General features: G+C 37.3%; 4 protein-coding genes across 32 annotated transcripts; all 4 read left to right on the top strand.

Annotated features, from left to right (window-relative positions):
- Positions 1-629: 629 nt before the first annotated feature.
- On the top strand, positions 630-3,536 carry LOC112197025 (CRAL-TRIO domain-containing protein YKL091C). The gene is made up of 6 exons (XM_024337548.2): positions 630-1,105; positions 1,215-1,467; positions 2,073-2,109; positions 2,500-2,617; positions 2,787-2,897; positions 3,091-3,536. Exons 1-6 carry the CDS (start codon positions 1,034-1,036, stop codon positions 3,226-3,228), a joined length of 729 nt encoding a protein of 242 aa, XP_024193316.1. The 5' UTR covers positions 630-1,033; the 3' UTR covers positions 3,229-3,536.
- Positions 3,537-3,919: 383 nt separating this feature from the next.
- On the top strand, positions 3,920-7,322 carry LOC112197024 (aspartate-semialdehyde dehydrogenase). The gene is made up of 7 exons (XM_024337547.2): positions 3,920-4,637; positions 5,118-5,204; positions 5,301-5,345; positions 5,459-5,554; positions 5,713-5,814; positions 6,747-6,901; positions 6,980-7,322. The coding sequence occupies exons 1-7, from the start codon at positions 4,068-4,070 to the stop codon at positions 7,059-7,061; spliced, it is 1,137 nt and encodes a 378-aa protein (XP_024193315.1). The 5' UTR covers positions 3,920-4,067; the 3' UTR covers positions 7,062-7,322.
- Positions 7,323-7,356: 34 nt separating this feature from the next.
- Positions 7,357-13,057, top strand: LOC112197020 (probable RNA-dependent RNA polymerase 1). 2 transcript variants are annotated; one of them, XM_024337543.2, is made up of 6 exons: positions 7,357-7,486; positions 7,734-7,885; positions 8,824-9,358; positions 9,840-11,668; positions 11,781-11,931; positions 12,022-13,057. In XM_024337543.2, the coding sequence occupies exons 2-6, from the start codon at positions 7,800-7,802 to the stop codon at positions 12,829-12,831; spliced, it is 3,411 nt and encodes a 1,136-aa protein (XP_024193311.1). In that variant the 5' UTR covers positions 7,357-7,486; positions 7,734-7,799; the 3' UTR covers positions 12,832-13,057. The 2 variants fall into 2 exon arrangements, with proteins under 2 accessions (XP_024193311.1, XP_024193312.1); XM_024337544.2 differs by lacking the exons at positions 7,357-7,486; positions 7,734-7,885 and adding an exon at positions 8,473-8,661.
- A 2,252-nt stretch (positions 13,058-15,309) lies between these two features.
- On the top strand, positions 15,310-18,377 carry LOC112197026 (brefeldin A-inhibited guanine nucleotide-exchange protein 5). Of its 28 annotated transcripts, none has more exons than XR_005810069.1 (7): positions 15,318-15,740; positions 16,142-16,248; positions 16,339-16,870; positions 17,475-17,570; positions 17,678-17,714; positions 17,824-17,904; positions 18,028-18,377. XR_005810069.1 is itself a non-coding variant. In XM_040518458.1 (7 exons), the coding sequence occupies exons 3-7, from the start codon at positions 16,832-16,834 to the stop codon at positions 18,145-18,147; spliced, it is 369 nt and encodes a 122-aa protein (XP_040374392.1). In that variant the 5' UTR covers positions 15,747-16,044; positions 16,142-16,248; positions 16,728-16,831; the 3' UTR covers positions 18,148-18,377. The 28 variants fall into 28 exon arrangements, 3 of the variants coding, with proteins under 3 accessions (XP_040374392.1, XP_040374391.1, XP_024193317.1); XR_005810064.1 differs by having other exon boundaries at positions 16,339-17,342; positions 17,682-17,714; XR_005810059.1 differs by having other exon boundaries at positions 16,339-17,342.
- Positions 18,378-18,526: the final 149 nt, after the last annotated feature.

Below are 18,526 nucleotides of genomic sequence, written 5' to 3'. Positions count from 1 at the left end.
GTTTTCAATTTTCGAAACTTGTGCCTCGCGTCTCTTCTTTGAGTAACCAAGGGTTTTAGCAGGAAATATACTTTTAGAAGCTAAATTTTCTTTGTTAGTTTGAAAAGAGGAACCCTGGCAAAGCTGGGAAGTTGAGGCCTTACTTTCTTAACTGTCTCAAATAGATGACTTTTTCTTTCTAGACTGCATTTTGAATTGAATAGTAGCAGAATATCTCATCTGACCAAACATGATCTTTACACTAACAACGTTGCAACATTTAGAATTATATAATACATCTTGAGCTCTACTTCTGTTTTTTTTTTTTTCTCCCCTTTCCTACTGATCACCTTCTTTGCAACTTGCAAGCCACATCTGCGAGGAATATACCATACAACGCACCTAAACTTAATAAATACCATGTGGCTTGTTGCCCTGCTTCTATGGTTTTCTATATTGCATGGAGGAGAAGGATTGGTTATGGAGGATGAGAGCGATTTTTTGCTTCAATTATTTTCATTCACAGTTGACCCCCTTTTTCTTTGGACCAAATTATTATTATTATTATTACTTTGGATGATTTAAATAGTTATACATGTCAAAAGACAATGACTTGGCAATAAGGACACTCCAACTTTTGGTTCTTTGTACCTATCTCTTGCGTGGTTCATGAGCAAAGTTGTATCTTCCACACCTACCTGTTCTGAATCATAATGGGGTTATAAACGTTCTTCCAATCACTTCCAATCTCTGTTGAGAATCAAAAAAATTGAAGATGCTTGTATGGAATGAGAGCCACTAGCGACGAACCAGTTTTGTCCACTTCTCCGTTACCTTACTAATAGTCTTGCCCTCTTTTGTAGACACTCAGAGGGGTCCTTTCCGTCTACGCAAACCCTTCAAATTTTAAAGCCACTCCCTCTTTTCCGGACCAAGTTTGGAGCTTTGATCAGTCAAACTGACCTTTTGAACCTGAGCTGAGACCCTTTTCAGTTGTTCCCACCCTGAGTCCAAATTACTTGTTCTTCTTCTTCTTGATTTTGCAGAGACCAAAATGGAGAAAACCCAGGAAGTTGCAGTGACCCAGATGAGGACATTAGTTCAGAAGCTTGGGTCGTCCACTGAGGTAGCACTGCTTTGCTTTTCTTATACGGTGTAGAATATGCTATACATCATTAAATTTTGGTCCTTTATTCTATACATCATTCAATTTTAGTCCTTTATCTTCTCTGCAGAAGTATGGAGACCCAACACTGATGAGGTTCTTGATTGCAAGATCAATGGACCCAGAGAAGGCAGCAAAGATGTTTGTGCAGTGGCGGAAATGGAGGGCTTCATTTGTCCCAAATGGGTTCATTTCGGAATCCGAAGTTAAGGATCAATTGGAAGACAGAAAGATTTTCTTGCAGGATTTATCTAATGGATGTCCTGTGATGATTATTAAAGCAAGCAAGCATTATCCTGCCAAGGACCAACTCCAATACAAGAGTAATTAGCTATTCCTCTAAGTTCTGTTATTCTTGCTATTAACGTTTTACTACTTTTTGGGTGGATTAGTTCATACTGTGCTATGTGTTTTGAACTCTTTTCATTTCTTTCTCTGTGGTCTTTTAGATCAAAAGGCACCATTGTATGCAATGGTGCCTTTTGATCTAATCAAAACAACAAAAGGTTTATTGAGTTAGGCAGGCTGGAGTCTTATCACTTGTTTCAATGTCCTAGACAAATAGAAACATACAATAGTTGTTTGAAAGGTGTCAATGTTGCCTGGGGTCCTTTGATTTCTCAATATATACCGCCAAAGGCAATAGTATAACTCATACAGAACTATGGTGAACGTGAGTATAGCCACTGCTTATTTTGACAGTACTTACTGCATAGGGGAGTTTACAACCTCTACTTTTCACTTTTGACCAAAAATTTAATTGCTGGATAGTGGGAACTGATAGGCTAAATCTGCACAATGCAGCCTCAATATATGAACGACAAGCATGAATAGAAAGAAAATTAGATGGCAAATCAAGATTTAGCTCTACTTTTTGTGTCAAGTAATCGGTGATTCTTTATTCATTTTAGTTTGTCCCTTGTTGCAGAATTTGTGGTTCATCTGCTTGACAAAACTATTGCAAGGTACGACTCCATTTCACTACTATTCAAGTTTCTTTTTTCAATAAGGATAAGGTTCATTAATGAAGCAATAATACATGTCACAAGTAGGATTATTTAGGTTCAGTAGTTGATATTGATCATTCTTTTGAAGACACTGGCTTTCAGTCCGAGTAATGTCAGGTAGAATATTACATGCTCATGCAATGTCAATGCTGTGAAATAACTTTACTTAAGGATGGTTTTAGTGCACTAAACATCTCTGGCTCTCTCTCTCTCTCTCCCTCTCTCTCTCTCTCTCACACACACACACAACAGAGAGACAGACGCACTCACTCGTGCACTAATAAATTCAACTCTGTACATAACGAGTCAAGATGCATTAACATTTTCCATTTGATTTGCTTGTCTCAGCTCTTTCAGAGGAAGAGAAATCGGAAACGAAAGGTTGATTGGCATTCTTGATTTGCAACAAATTTCCTATAAAAATGTTGATGCACGTGGATTAATCACTGGATTTCAATTTCTACAGGTGACTACCTTTCATTTCCTGTAATTCTGGTGTAAATATGTACCCTCCGTGAAAGGCTGGGAAGAGACTTGAGAACAAAACATATATTAGAAGTCCCTGGTCTCTGGGGAGCATTTTCTGAATATAATATTATGTGTTACTGAAATGCTTTCTATAACAAACTATGCAGGCTTACTACCCTGAAAGATTAGGAAAGCTTTTCATTCTAAACATGCCACGCTTTTTTGTAAGTGTCTGGAGGATGGTTTCTTGCTTCCTTGAGAAGGCAACTGCAGCAAAGGTATGGTTTTATTTATTTTTTCTTCTTAAACAGAAGTAAATATCAGATAACTCAGATTGGGACCTATATGAAATCAAGCTGGTGAATGAAACTTGAAGAAGTTGGCTATTACCAATCGAGTTTGATTGTTTTGTGAATGTACAACAGTAATGTTGCAGCTTTTGAGCTATCTAAGTTTGTGAAGTGATTGCAGGTTGTAATTGTGACCAATGAAGATGAAAAAAGAGACTTCATAAAGGAAATAGGCGAGGAAATCTTGCCGGAAGAGTATGGTGGTCGAGCAAAGCTTGTAGCTCTTCAAGACGTTGAACTGGCCCCAGTAGAGGATTGATTGTACAAATAAACTGAGGTTGGGGCACCGATATCACAGCCCCAGTGGCAGTCCTATCTGCTAGGCTTACTCTGTCTGTTAACCTGTTATACCCAGTTGTCAAGGTCAACTGCTAGAAGGCAGCTTCAGCCTGCTTCTTTATAGTATGAGCTACTTCAGCAGTAATATGTTTTTATCCATAGCAGCACTTCTTCTTCTTCTTGTTGGATAATTCCGGTTTTACAAAACGATGGATCAATTCCGGCTCTTGATTACTTCACTGTTAAATTGTTATCATCCTATGAACCCGACTGAAAATCCAAAATTTATGATTCTATAGTTGTGACAGAGTTGATCCAATTAAAAGTCGTTATGTGTATGCATAATACTCCAAAACCTGAAGGACGATATAATTCTCATACAAATGTAAACGTATTTTCTTTCTTTTGGGTTCCACAGGACGAGCGTAATAATCGACTCACTTCAAACAAAGTTATCGCGCACCTTATAATTTTCAAAATTTCGATTCTACGTCCTTTCCGAAGCCCTATTTAGAAATAATAACAATAAATCCGTCGGCAAAGGTGACTAGAAATTAGGTTTTGAAAGTTAGTTGCTTGTATCGACCAGGAAAACTTGAACCAAAGTTGATCTCAAACGCCATAGTCCACTCCCGTGTGCTATTTCAACGTCCGATAGTACACAGAGTCACCAAAGTCGGGTCACTTTCTTTTAAGGTACACACTACACAGGTTCACAGCTCAAAACAGCTTTTAAGGTACACACAAGTGACACAACAACACGAAAGTCACAAACTTAGAAAGAACCCAAAACCCTCCGCCGCCACTTCAAAAAAAAAAATGGCCACTTTCACCCACCCCAAAACCTCCCTCTTCGGCGGCGCCCGCATTCCGATGCCCACAGCCACCAAGTCCCGGACTTTCGCCCCATTCCGCGTCCGGATGGCCCTCCAGGACTCCGGCCCCTCCATCGCCGTCGTCGGCGTCACCGGCGCCGTCGGCCAGGAGTTCCTCTCCGTCCTCCACGACCGCGACTTCCCTTACCGCTCCATCAAAATGCTCGCCTCCAAGCGCTCCGCCGGCCAGAAACTCTCGTTCCAGGGCCGGAGCTACGTCGTCGAGGAGCTCACCGGCGGCAGCTTCGACGGCGTCGACATCGCCCTCTTCAGCGCTGGTGGGTCCATCAGCAAAGAGTTCGGGCCCATCGCCGTCGAGAAGGGCACCATTGTCGTTGACAACAGCTCGGCGTTTCGGATGCAAGACGACGTGCCGTTGGTCGTGCCGGAGGTGAACCCGGAGGCCATGGAGGGGATCAAGGCCGGAAAAGGAAAGGGGGCGCTTATTGCTAATCCTAATTGCTCCACCATTATCTGCTTGATGGCTGCTACTCCTCTACATCGTCACTCTAAGGTTGATTTTTTTTTTTTTTAATTTGTGGGCCTGATTTTGAAATGGGTTCTGTTTTTTTTTTTTCATTGGATTTGGGTGTGGAGTTATGTAAAGTTGGTGGGTTTGTGTATTTTGGGGTTTGTTTAATGATTGGTTTTGCTTGGACTGTGTTTTGGGGATTGAAAGTTTGTTGCTTTGGTGGTTTATTTGGTTAAAATGTGACTTGGAAATTTGGATTATGAGCGTTTTGGAGCTATGTAAAGTTGGTTGGTTTGTGTATTTTGCTCACCGGACTGTGTTTTGGTGCTATAAAGTTGGTTGCTTTGGGGATTATGAGTATTTTGGAGCTTTATGATGTTGCTTGCTTTGTGTATTTTGCTTACTCGACTGTGTTTTGGCTAGAAAAGTTGGCTGATTTGGGGTTGTTTTTGGATTTTGGATGGGAATTGAGTTGGGGGTTTGTGGAAATGTTTTTGATTGGGTTATGAATGGTGTTTTCAGGTGAAACGCATGGTGGTTAGTACGTATCAGGCTGCTAGTGGAGCTGGTGCTGCTGCTATGAGAGAGCTTGAGCAGCAAACTCATGAGGTTTCTTCTACTCTCTACATGTTGTTGCATTGGTTTCGGTTTTGTTTTGGTTTCATCGTTCAAGTTTAGCTGATGTGATTTTATTTTTGTATTAAGGTTCTGGAAGGGAAGCCAGTAACTTGTGAGATATTTCAGCGGCAGGTCTGTCTATCTTCGCTTTGATGTTCAAGTTTGTTTTCGGAAAAGTAGTTCTGTTCTGTTCTGTTTCCCATGAGGTTTCATTGAACCACCTATTTCTGCCTTCATTTTTGCAGTATGCTTTTAATTTGTTTTCCCACAATTCAGCGGTTCTTCCAAATGGATATAATGAAGAGGAAATGAAACTAGTCAAGGAGACACGAAAAATATGGGTTAGTATCTTTACTAGTTTCTTATCACTCCCAGAACAATTATTTTGTTAATGAAAGTTAAGCAAGAGTAGTTTATTGGAAGTAAGATTTTAAGAATGAAGATGACAACATATGGTGTAGAACACTAGATGTAATTTGTTTGTTGTCCATGTATTCAGAATGACAAGGATGTCAAGGTAACTGCCACATGCATACGAGTTCCTGTAATGCGGGCACATGCTGAGAGTGTAAATCTTGAATTTGAGAATCCCCTTGATGAGGTAATACTACAATATTTTTATATTATCTACGTTGATGATAGAAATATATATTGGTTGTTGATGACTTGTTTTGGTAGAGTTATTAAGGATTTTCACATTGTAAATCTCCATCATTGGTGGGAACAAAAGTTTATCATGAATTTCATTTATTGATATTATTTTATACTGCGGAAAGACTTAACAAGAAGATTTCTGTGGATATGAATGGCTTGTGCTATTATCAACATTGGTTTTGCATCTGCATGATGATTCTCTTATGTTTATATTCTTAAGACTTTAGGCTGTTCTTGTATCTTATTTACAATGGCTTGATCAAGTGGTTTTAAGTCACTGTGCTCTTGTTTTCTCTTCTACTTCTTTCTTGTGCACAAAATTAAGATTGTCAATCACTCTTAACATTAAAAGTACCCAGGTGTAGCATCTGGTTTTTCGTCTTCATCTCAAAGATGAAATATCAGATATTCTTGAAGGTGCTAAGATGCATGTGTGCTTTTATCCCCATGAGATTGTTCAGTCTCTTTTGTCCATTGGAAGGCCATTGGGCTTGTGGTCTATATAACTAGAGGCAATCCTCTTGCATTCCATGAACCCAACCTTGATGAACTTGAGTTTCAATCCATGTCCCTGTTATGGCACGCCAGGGATGTTTACCAGCTCGTAGCTGGCATTTTCTGCGGTAAACTTATAAATGTTTTAAGAAGTACAGTATGCTTTTTCTTAGTGGACTGTGAGTCGAGTACTGTATTACCATGCCTGTGTTCTAGTGATATGTGCATGTCATTGTGTTTTATGTGGGAAACTCAATCAATCACGATCACAGAAAAAGCTAATTTGCAATAGATGGATTATTTATTAATGTAATCTGTGCAGTTTTTCTTCCCATTCGTTCATCACAAGTTCTCCTTAGAAGTTTAAATTTGTTCAATGTCCAGGACACTGCAAGGGATATTCTGAAGAAGGCTCCAGGTGTGGTGGTTATTGATGACCGTGCAGCTAATAACTTTCCTACACCTTTGGAGGTGTCAAACAAAGATGATGTTGCAGTTGGCCGAATCCGCCGTGATGTGTCCCAAGAGGGGAACTATGGGTAAGACTAATGTAACAGTACATTTTCTAATTTAGCATTGCATATCTTAACAAGCCACTAATGGGAATGTCTGAGCAGGTTGGACATCTTTGTCTGCGGTGATCAAATACGCAAGGGAGCTGCACTTAATGCTGTTCAGATTGCTGAGCTGTTGCTATAGTTAAACTCTGATTTCAATGGTGAGGTTTCTCACCATCTAATCTATTTGCCGAGTTGAAGTAATTTGAGATCTTCTTAGTTGTACTTTAGTCTTTAGATTGGGTTGTGAGGTGAGATGGAGCAAATCCAAGCAGTTTTTGTAGACTAGTTATTCATTTTCAAATGCAACTGTTAACATAATATCCTTCCATTTGGAGGAGATTTTGTTAGAATAAACTTGTAATTTAAGAGAATGAATTGTACGGGGATGTTGTTCTGATTAGTGTGTGCGCCAAAACTAAATTGGTGTCTTATGAGTCAAATGTTGAGAAGGTGCAAGGGAAGTTTTTCAGGAATATCGCCTTTAGTAACCAGTTCAGTTGAGCACCAGGAATTCTGACCAAGCTGGATTCAACTTTTAAGCACGCATAAAAACTTGGTAACAAGGTTTGACACGATTTTTCATTTGAAAAAGGTTTAACATACTTGCATATGGGTGATAAAAAAAATAAAAAAAACACGTAAAAAGCTGCTATGAACATGAACACATCAGTAGACTGTAGACCCAAAATCTAAACAGTAAATACCGATTGCTCGTATTCAGACCATCTAATGAACAATATAATTGCTTGTACAGAACAGTATAATTATTGTATAAAATACTGATTAGCATTTTCATTCCTTGATCTTGTAGGAATAGTGTTTGAAGCCTTTACATTAGGCTTGCCAGCCAAGGTTGGTTAGTCCAGTAGCATAGTCTATGATGGGAATCTGTGATGGTGATGCCGTGCTATTGCTGGCTCCAGGCTTCCAACTCCTTTTAGAGCAAGTTCATTCCTCCAAAAAGTACTTTTCTTTATTGCTGCTTTTTAAATTCTAGGCACTGTCTTATCCTATTCACTTTCACTCGCTCAAGTTAAGGTTGCCCTCGTCTAAACCTTGTTTAACAAGGAGTGAAGTTCCTCATCATAGGGAACATAGGTACCCACCGCCCTTTTTCCCCTTGGAGAGATTCTAGAAGATTCTTGGTCTGCACTTCTCATAAGGGTTAAGGCATTGTGGTCCGTTGGTCCCTTAACTTCCAGAACATTCTAGGCCAGAAAGTTCATTTTCAACATCATTTAAACAAAATAATCTGGACAAAGGGAAATTAAATAATCTTAGTGTACCATATCTGTCAATTACATTATCAACCACCAATCTTAATTGGATGAAATCTTAGTTTAGGCATTAGTACCTGTAGCATTACACTTGTGCAAATGAGCACTGGTCAACCATCATGGCCTTGTTACGTGGCAAAATGCAATTCGACTCCTCGAAGCTAACCAGTGACAAAGTCACTACTGCGAAGCACGAGATCATGACATGTCGTTTATTCTATTTAAAAAGAGGCAAGATTCTCTAGACTAAGCATAACTGCCATGACAAGTTGTAGCCAAAAAAAAAAAAAAAAAAAAAGAGCTGCCATGACAAGTTATATACACTGTGGGAGATGTACTTGAAACTTGGGGACCAATCTTTGACCTCTGTGCTCTTTTTCTTCCTATAAATATTGGCTTCATGAGCTTTGCTTCATCCACAGAAAGCAGTTGTTACCTCTCAGCTTATATTTCATAGTCAATGTGAGCTTTGCATTACATTCTTCTAGCTCTTTTAGTTAACTTCATGTCTAACGAGTGTAGTACTATGTCAATTGCATTTTCTTTCAAAGCTTTTACTATGTTCTGCATTCCCTTCACTGTTTTTAGTTGAGAGTTACTAATTTTATTTTTACTTTGAAACAGCAATTGCCATTATCAACTAGTCAGCATGGTCAAGAAAGTTTACTTGTATGGATTTCCCACCGTGGAGTCTCCAGAAGCGGTGACAAAATTTCTGGAGGAGTATACCGGAGAAGGAACTGTTCTCTCTGTGAATGTTCTTCCTCCAAAAGATGGCGCATCAAGATCATCTGCCACAGTTCAATTCACAACTGCAGAATGTGCTGAAATACTACTTCCATTAGCCGAAAAAAAAGGCCTGTGGTATGGAGAGTCTTATCTGAAAGCTCGAGAATGGAAGCGTGACATGGCACCGAGATCAGAAGTCTTGGAGGAACTTGTGACACTTCACTTTGGATGCAAGATATCTGAGGAGAAGTTTTCGGTGCTTTGGACAAAATCAGATGTTTCTGTGACATTTGGGATGGAACGGAAAAATGTGCACTTGTCTTTCTGCTATGATTGTGTTAAATACAAGCTTGAGCTCCCATCTGACACTATTTGCCGGATTGAGCTGCATTGTCCACGTGATCAGTTTACAAAGTTTCTTCTCATCCAGGTTTATCAAAGTTCTTACTGCTTGATTCCCCTATTTTGCTGCTCCTCATATATCGTTTATATACTTGTATTTATTTCCTAGTAACTTGTAACTCTAGCTAGCATCAAGTTCATTATCTTGCAAAATAAACTATGTTCTATGCTAGCTTTTTATGAGTTATACCAGTAAAAAATATGTCTGGGGTGTGTTTAAGCGGTGATACTTTTATAGGATTTAGATTCTAGTTGTATTTTAGATAAAATGCAGTGACTTTTAGCTTTGGATAATATACGGAAATATAGTTTCTCCTAGTGAAACTTAGGTGTGATATCATGTTTGATTACTATTTCAGTTCTAAACTTAATAAAGTTTCAGTATTCAAGTACTTACCTATTGCATTATATATATTTCAATGTGAATGCTGTTGAACGCTAGACTCTGTGTGTCCCTAAACCCTTGGGGGAAATGTCTTAACATTTTCTCTTCTTTATATTCTTGCCAGTTACGTGGTGGCCCTCGGATTTATAAGAAGGATGTAACTTCGGCTTCTGACAACCACTGGGTTCGAGAAGTTGATTTCACTCCATCATGCTGCATCGGGCAATCCTCTTCTTTATGTTTGGAGCTTCCCTTAAGGTGTGCACTTCCAGACCTAGGCAAGATTTTCATTCACTACATAGAGAATGAAGGACAGTTTGTGCTGAAGAGAGGTAACACTTTCTCCGGAAATTCAGCTCTTGTCCCTATTCTGGCTCCACCCATAGGGATTGACTTGCCATACAAAATCCTGTTCAAGATAAATTCATTGGTTCAGCATGGTTGTATTCCTGGGCAAGCTCTTGATGTCAATTTTTATAATCTAGTGGATCCTACTAGAACAAGAATTGAATATATAGAGTGCGCCCTGGACAAACTGTTCAACTCCAAGGAGTGCTGCTATGAACCTGTAAGGTGGCTTCTTAAGCAGTACAACAAGTACATGGCATGCAAGCGGATTCCTCACTCAGCAGCTATATCTTTAGATGAAGGCTTTGTGCATGTATACAGGGTTCTTATTACACCAACTAAAGTATACTGCTGTGGTCCAGAGGTAAATCTCTCCAATCGTGTTCTACGAAATTATCCTGAAGATATCGACAATTTTCTTCGGGTTTCTTTTGTTGATGAGGACTTGGGGAAGATGCGGTCTGTAGATTTGTGTCCGCGGACAAGTTGTGCAGAAGAGGAAAGGAGAACTAGAGTTTATGAAAGGATACTTTCTACTCTAAGAGATGGGATAGTGATTGGTGATAAGAAGTTTGAGTTTCTAGCATTTTCGTCGAGTCAGTTGCGAGAGAATTCTGCATGGATGTTTGCTTCCAGAGAAGGCCTTACTGCACAAGAAATTAGAGACTGGATGGGTGATTTTAGTCACATTAAAAATGTGGCTAAATATGCAGCCAGGCTTGGTCAGTCTTTCTGCTCTTCCAGGGAGACTTTTACTGTTGGATCAGATGAAATTGAAGTCATTCCTGATGTAGAAATTGAAAGAGGCGGAACCAAATATTGCTTCTCTGACGGAATTGGGAAGATATCTGCTGAATTTGCTGAAAGCGTGGCAAAAAAATGTGGGAAAAGTTCTACTCCATCTGCCTTTCAAATCCGCTATGGTGGCTACAAAGGTGTTGTGGCAGTCGATCCAACATTGTCAAAGAAGCTGTCATTGAGAAAGAGCATGTGGAAGTTCAAATCACGCAACACAAAGTTAGATGTCCTGGCATGGAGCAAGTACCAGCCTTGTTTTCTCAATCGTCAACTGATCACCCTTTTGTCCACCCTTGGAGTTAAGGATCATATTTTTGAGGAGAAGCAGAAACAAGCAATGAATCAGCTGGAAGGGATTCTAACTGATCCATTGAAAGCACAGGAGGCACTGGAATTGATGTTCCAAGGAGAGGCAACCAACATCTTAAAGGAAATGCTGATGTGTTATAAGCCAAATGCAGAGCCGTTTCTCTCATTGATGCTACAATCATTATGTGCATCAAAACTTGCAGAACTGCGAAACAGAACACGAATTTTTGTTCCAAATGGAAGATCTCTGATGGGATGTCTAGATGAAACCAGGATATTGGAATATGGTCAGGTATTTGTGAAATGTTCTCACCATGCTATCTTCACTGGCAACACAACCTCAACTGCAAGCCAAGACAATTTTACTGTTGTGGGTAAAGTAGTTGTTGCTAAAAACCCGTGTTTACACCCTGGAGATGTGCGTGTTCTTATGGCGGTGGACGTGCCGGCGTTACGCCACATGGTGGATTGTGTTGTGTTCCCACAGGAAGGACAGAGGTAACTTTCAGATTGCTTAATGCTGACATCTGTATTTTAGTCTTTCTTTGTTAGATATTAGTTTTCTGCCTTAACTTTATATACTGAGTACAACCTTTTTCCATTAAATTAGGCCTCATCCAGATGAATGCTCGGGCAGTGATTTAGATGGAGATGTTTACTTTGTTAGCTGGGATCGAGACCTGATTCCCCTGCAGAAAACTCAACCGATGAAATATACCTCAGCACCAACTGAGGAATTGGATCATCATGTTACAATGGAGGTATGGCATTACTCAAATTATCAAGTAAAATGTAGTCAGTATATTTTTAAACATGACTTGAGATTCTTTTCTGCTGTGTTACACTTGCAGGAAGTTGAGGAGTCATTTACCAACTACATAGTAAATGACAGTTTGGGCATCATTTCAAATGCACATCTTGTCTTTGCAGACAGAGAACCACAGAAGGCTATGAGTGATAAATGTGTCAAACTCGCCAAGCTCCACTCCCATGCTGTCGACTCTCCTAAAACTGGTGTAATAGTGAAACTGCCGCCTAAAATGCGTGTCCACAAATACCCAGATTTCATGGAAAAGATTGACAGGCCAACCTACGAGTCCAAGCGTGTGATTGGGAAGCTTTTCCGACAGGTGAAAGATATCGAGCTAGGATCACATTCACACTCTTTTAAGTCCTTCACTAGGGAAGTGGCTTGTAGGCTTTATGATCCTGACATGGAGGTAGATGGATTCGAAGATTACATCAATGATGCCATTAGTTACAAAAGGGAGTATGACTACAAGCTGGGAAACCTGATGGACTATTATGGTATCAAAACTGAAGCTGAAATACTGAGTGGAAACATCACCAATGTATCAAAGTTCTTCAACAAGAGAAAGGACTTAGAGTCGATTAACTACGCTGTGAGGTCATTGAAGAATGAGGCAAGGGCACGGTTTATCGAGGGGCCAAATTGTGATGATCCATCAGATTTCGGTACTGATATCGGTAATGTGTATGCAGCAAAAGCATCAGCATGGTACCATGTTACATATCATCATCGTTACTGGGGTTGCTACAACAAGGGTATGGCAAGAGACCATTTCCTGAGTTTTCCATGGTGTGTTTTCGAAATGCTTATCCAGATCAAGAGGCATAACGCAAGTAAAGGAAGTCATTAAGTCATTACTGAAGAGCCATTTGACTTGGCAACCGAACAACATCAGTGTGTCTGTTTGGGAATTGTAGATTAATCCTTAGCTGTTGTTTATTTCCTTTAATTTAAGAATAAGATTAGCAACACATATGTTGTATTGATTCTGAATTACTGTTGATGTTGTATCATCACTGAAGCGCCATTTTACTTGGCAAAGGTGTCTGTTTGAAAATTGAAAGACGTTCTTAGCTGATTTTTCTTACCTCAAGTCTCTGAACATGAGCAATCAAAGTGCGTAAATACCTTAGAATGTTTTCTGTATGAAACAGATCTTTGTTAGAGGTAGATGATATCATGAATTTCATTGATATCGATATTTATTTAAGAGTTTTTCTATTGGAACCTCCAAATTTACTCACTTGACCTCTATGCTTTTTACACCTCTTATCAAATCTTCAACTACTAAATTTACTCACTAAACCTCACTAAATTTCCTCAAATAACCTCACTCATATAATTTGCAAACAAATTATTATCTTTAAAATAAAAATTTTAGTCATTTCAATGATTTAATCACTCTATAAATCTTAACTAAATATACATTTCTTAATCAAACTTGAGTTTCAAAAATTTATGTCTGATCAATAAGAAAATGTCATGAACTATTATGTTTTTTTTTTTTATTATTATTATTTTAGCTGTGAAAAAAAAAAGAAAAAAAAAGAGGAAATCATTTATTTTTATTCTCAAAAAAAAAAAAACATTTGTTTTTTAATGTTTTTTTTTCTGTATTTTTTGTACCACATGATTAATTATTTAAATATTTTTTTTTCTATTTTAGCTGTGCTAAAAAACATGAAGAAATCATTTGTTTTTATTCTCAAAAAAAAAAAATTAGTTTTTTTATGTTTATTTTTTTTCTGTATTTTTTGTTACCACATGATTAATTATTTAAATATTTTTAGTGTCTTTTTTTTTTTTGCAAATATAATGGATTGACTTAGATTTAGGTCATAAATCATAAGAGGATCTATTTTGTTTTCCCTCACCAATATGCGTTCAACATATATATCATACATTTTTATGTTACATGATCTTAATCATATTTTTAATTTTTATCAAATATATATGAATGCTTTAATCAGTATGTAGTGAAATTGGAAAATGAAAATAGATAAGGAAAATAATAAGGAATATAATCTAATATTATTGAATTGGAAAGTCTACATAAAATAAATATAATATTTTTTTAGTATAATTATTGTCCTTAATAGTCATTTTATAGTAGGTTATATATGTCATTTAATAATTCATAATAGAGTGAGGTCAAGTGAGCAAGTTTGGAAGTCCCAATAGAAACTCTCTTTATTTAATAGTGAGAAAAGACTTAACAAGAAGTCTTCTGTGGATACGAATGGCTCTGGTGCTACTCTCAACATTGGTTTTGCATCTGCATGATGATTCTCTCTTATGTTTATATTCTTGTATCTTATTTACAATGGCTTGTATCTTAAGTCACCCTGCTCTTGTTTTCTCTGCTACTTCTTTCTCGTGCATAACATTATTGAGGGGGGTGTATTTAATTCAGATTTTAAAAGATTTTGTTTGAGTTTTTGTAATCCATAGATTTACTTAATCCATGGATTATTTAAATTCTATATGGACTCTGATTGTTCTAATGGATTGATTTACTGGTATTTGTTTAGATTTTACTAGTCCTTATGATGTTTTTGGTAGGTTAATTTTTTTTTCCCTTCTTTTTTAAAAGCAATGGATATATAGATCCAACTATAATGCTATATCAGTGACAAAAATGAGTGTGTGTGTGTGTGTGTGTCTATATATATATATATATATATATATATATGTAAAAGTAAAATGCAAATGGAATTGGTGTACTCATTTCATTTCATAGTCCCTTTATATAGAGATAGAATTACAACGGAAATATCGATTACATTAATGATACTAAATGCTGATTGATCCGTAATTGCGCTGATTGATGGTAATCACTGATTCCTTGATTCCTTCTCCGTCAGTTGCTTTGACGAAGGCACACAATATGTTTTTCCTTTAACAATATATATATATATATATATATATATGGCAATCTACCATTTTTTATGTTGTGTATAATGATATATGAATAATAAGAGAAAATTAATCAACTAAAATGTTACACAAAAAATAAAATAGTAAACTAATGACATAATTTATTTCATATCTAATTTACAAAAGAAACATGTGTGTATGTAACGGTCTATTCTGACTTTAGATGAATATATATATATATAAGGAAAATGATGGAAAAAGTCATATTAGAGTGTGAAATGATAAAAAGATCACATAGTTTCCCACTTGATAAAATAATCTATTATGAATTGTTAATAATATTAATTTAGTCCTTATGAATAATAAGGTAATGTTAAGAAAGGTTAGTTTTGCATTTTTTTGATTCCGATTCTACCCTTAAACCCTGATACACGTTTATAACTTTATATTGAAGAATCTCATAGCTCAAATCTTCTTCGTTTTGATCAGAAATCCCAAATAGAGCTCCGATTAGAAATTCAAAAGATAGAAGACGATTATCTGATCAAAACCTAAAACCTTGATTCAATTTTGATCGGAGCTTTTTTTTTTATCCCAACTCTTTCTGTCTCTCTCTCTCTCTCTCTCTCTCTCTCTCTCCAATGGCGTACTTCTTCTTCTTCTCTGTTTCTCTGCCCTCGCTTCGCATCCGGAGCAGGACGACGTTGTTTGGATTTGAAATCGATTTCGAGCTTGGAAAAATGTTGAAAATGGAGCAAGTGTTCTCGTTCCTGCAGTCGGACGACGACCGAAACTCGACCTCGCTGGTGTGCAAAGTCGTGGTAGATGATTGAGCGGTGAGCTGAAAATTCAGAGCTTTGGTTTTTGCATTATCGGTAATCTGTGAGTGCTTCTTATCCTTTCTTCAATCGCATCGGAAATTTTCATTTTCGTTTTTACTATTCTTGCTGTTCCTTTGTGTTTTGTATGATTATTGGTAACTTCTCTGTGAAACTGTGAAAGAGGAAAATGAAGCAACATGTTTGATCTGGAAGAATTTTTCTAGATGTAGCGTCATGCGATTTTCTTTGGTTTGAGTAGTTTTGAATCATGAACACTTCGATGAAGCAATCCGATGAAGAATATGGTCGGAGGTTGCAGGAATTTCAGGCTGAATTAATTAGGCATAGATTTTTATGCAGATAAGGTGTTTGATGAGATGCTTGTGAGAAATAGTAGTGACCTCGATTGTAGATTGACTCTGTTTTTCGGTTTCTGATTGTGTTTGTTTTGGTTTGGTGAAGGTTAGTTACATTCAGAATGATAATACTATGCTGGAGAACAAGCAAAAAGAGCTGAAGGGATACATAGCTTACTTCAGTCTATGGAAACTTTCGTGAATGCTTATGAGGTTTGTGTTTGTGTTTGCGTGCTGATTATTAATGCCTGCAGTTTATGTATGTAGTTCAGGAACTTAATGTGAAGTGTTTGTAAACCCTAGGCTATTGTAGACATAATGTAGGAGCCATATATTTTTGGAAGGAATAAAGTTCAAACAAATGCTCAATGGCCATGAATGTGGGAGCCAATCACAAAGCTGTGCATCATGAAGATGGCAAAAAGATCACCAGGTTTGGATATGATATTATACGTTGAGATCTCTCTTTTGCATTCCTAACAAACCCAGTCTTTCACATTTATTTGTAATGCTTCTAACTGATGCGCTATTTTAAAAGAGGGACTGACCTGGAGAGTATGACCATAGTTCAACGTGATGCTTTACTGGTTTTCCGAACCCTGTGGTTTGTGTTTTTGTACACTGTCTTCTAATTGTTGAGTTATTTAAGCAACTTGAAGCCTCATATATGAATTTTGAAACTTGGTCTGCAGATGGGCATGAAGGAAGATAACAATGAAGTCACTTTGAAGACGAGGATTTCCTAACCCTTCAAATTCTTATTTAGGGTTCAATGTAGTCAGCACAATATTGGATTATGTTCCTGAGATACTTAGCATGTTCAAATCATAGCTCTGTAAGTGGTCAAATGGACTTCATTTGACTGTAGCTTTTACATCTAAGTTAACCTTTGCTATAGAACTTTAATCAAGTTATGAACTGTAATTCCATTACTTACTACGTAAGTGCCAGATTGGTTACTAATGGCTTATTGTGTATGTATCAGTCACAGAATAGCTTCTTTCACCTTCCCCTCACTTTATTTGCACAAATTAATTTTGACTATATTTGAGGATTCTTTGTTGACAGGTAAGGGCTCTATTTCTGTGTCTTTTCTATATATTTTAAGATCTAGATATTATTTTGTTGTGTGCTTTAATTAAGATATGAACCATTGTATATAGGAAGAACAGGAAGGTTATCTCATCATCTTAAAATATTTTTCTTTAGATCAACCATGCTACATTATTTATTGATTTAAGGTTGAGGGAGTGGACAGGTAAAAACACTAAGGTATATTGTTGTTCACAGGAAGGTTATCTCACCAGGTAAATACTATCCTTAGTAAACATTTCTGGCACTAAGGATAAGTGTTATTCAAAAATGATATTTCAACTGCTTCAATAAGGTATTAGTTCGGTAGTCTAATGCTTCAATCCTTATTGCATACTTTCTGGCAGGCAAAAGCTTTGGCAGAGCCTTTTGATTATAGTGAATACATTGAACACCAAAAAAAGAAGAAGCTAGAAAAAGAATTTCTGGGACAGCGAATTACGGTTAGACACTTTCTTCTAAGAATATTGTTTGTATATTTACAAACCTTATAATTCTTTTTGTACCTTTGCATCCAAACTAATTACTAATTTGTTTTCATCTATATAAGTTAGTCATCCATGAAGAACATTCAACATTGCTCTGAGGTGCTCTAATAATTTTTTTGATGTTCTTCATACTTTCCAAATATGGTATTATTGTACATCTAATACTGCAAGGTATTCTGACTCTTCATTTGGTTACAACTCTATCCAGAATATCTCAAGGGATGCAAAATGCAGATCTAATATGGCTGTTGCGTCCCAGACTACTTCAATAAAGGGTTCATCTCTTCTGGTAAGTTTAATGATTTACTCCTTTCTTAGTTTTGGCTAGTTCATCATATGCTCTCTTGCTGCTATATATTCATTGATGGTAGCACAGGTTGCTGGATGACCTCTTTTTCCTTGACCTTGCCAGTGTCTTGTGAATGTGATTAAATCACTCGTAGATTGGGAAAAGTCATGTGGAGAATCAGATAAAATAAAAACACTCAGTCTCTGGAAGGAGATGCTTCAGCTAAAGAGTCTGTTGATGTGAAAAGCAGGCAAGATGCAACCACTAACTTTGAGAAGGCAAAAGCTCATAAGTCTACAGTGGAAGCTGCCATATCTACATGAGGTGGAATAAAGTGATGCTGTATTACTAATACTTTTGTATCTCAAGTGCATTTTTATAAATGGAATAAAGAGAGAAAACACCATAATTTTGTTGGTGGTTATGTACTTTTTTGTTTGACGTATAATGAATGTAATGCAGCTGTTAGAACATATGCCTTGCAGTATTTGTCCAACTTTAAGTAACTGACCATGTCACTAACCAAGTAATTGACCATGTCACTAACCAAGTAACTGTCAGTAGCCAAGTCACAAGTTAATAGCCAAGTCACTGTTAATCACATGTCACTAACTAAGTAACT

The sequence above is a fragment of the Rosa chinensis genome, chromosome 4, assembly GCF_002994745.2.
Source record: "Rosa chinensis cultivar Old Blush chromosome 4, RchiOBHm-V2, whole genome shotgun sequence".
In the NCBI taxonomy this organism is placed as follows: Eukaryota; Viridiplantae; Streptophyta; class Magnoliopsida; order Rosales; family Rosaceae; genus Rosa; species Rosa chinensis.
The sequence above is the reverse complement of the archived record's forward strand: the minus strand, read 5'-3'. Positions and strand labels throughout refer to the sequence as shown.

Bases quoted from the DNA above. Each gene is read 5' to 3' on its own strand.
- LOC112197025 (XM_024337548.2), top strand. From the start codon at position 1,034: ATGGAGAAAACCCAGGAAGTTGCAGTGACCCAGATGAGGACATTAGTT. The intron at 1,468-2,072 runs GTAATTAGCTAT...CCCTTGTTGCAG, and splicing joins GGACCAACTCCAATACAAGA to AATTTGTGGTTCATCTGCTT. The intron at 2,618-2,786 runs GTGACTACCTTT...CAAACTATGCAG, and splicing joins CTGGATTTCAATTTCTACAG to GCTTACTACCCTGAAAGATT.
- LOC112197024 (XM_024337547.2), top strand. From the start codon at position 4,068: ATGGCCACTTTCACCCACCCCAAAACCTCCCTCTTCGGCGGCGCCCGC. The intron at 4,638-5,117 runs GTTGATTTTTTT...TGGTGTTTTCAG, and splicing joins CTCTACATCGTCACTCTAAG to GTGAAACGCATGGTGGTTAG. The intron at 6,902-6,979 runs GTAAGACTAATG...ATGTCTGAGCAG, and splicing joins TCCCAAGAGGGGAACTATGG to GTTGGACATCTTTGTCTGCG.
- LOC112197020 (XM_024337543.2), top strand. From the start codon at position 7,800: ATGATGGGAATCTGTGATGGTGATGCCGTGCTATTGCTGGCTCCAGGC. The intron at 7,886-8,823 runs GTACTTTTCTTT...ACTTTGAAACAG, and splicing joins CAAGTTCATTCCTCCAAAAA to CAATTGCCATTATCAACTAG. The intron at 11,932-12,021 runs GTATGGCATTAC...TTACACTTGCAG, and splicing joins ATCATCATGTTACAATGGAG to GAAGTTGAGGAGTCATTTAC.
- LOC112197026 (XM_040518458.1), top strand. From the start codon at position 16,832: ATGTTCCTGAGATACTTAGCATGTTCAAATCATAGCTCT. The intron at 17,571-17,681 runs GTTAGACACTTT...TATATAAGTTAG, and splicing joins TTCTGGGACAGCGAATTACG to TCATCCATGAAGAACATTCA. The intron at 17,905-18,027 runs GTAAGTTTAATG...TGACCTTGCCAG, and splicing joins TAAAGGGTTCATCTCTTCTG to TGTCTTGTGAATGTGATTAA.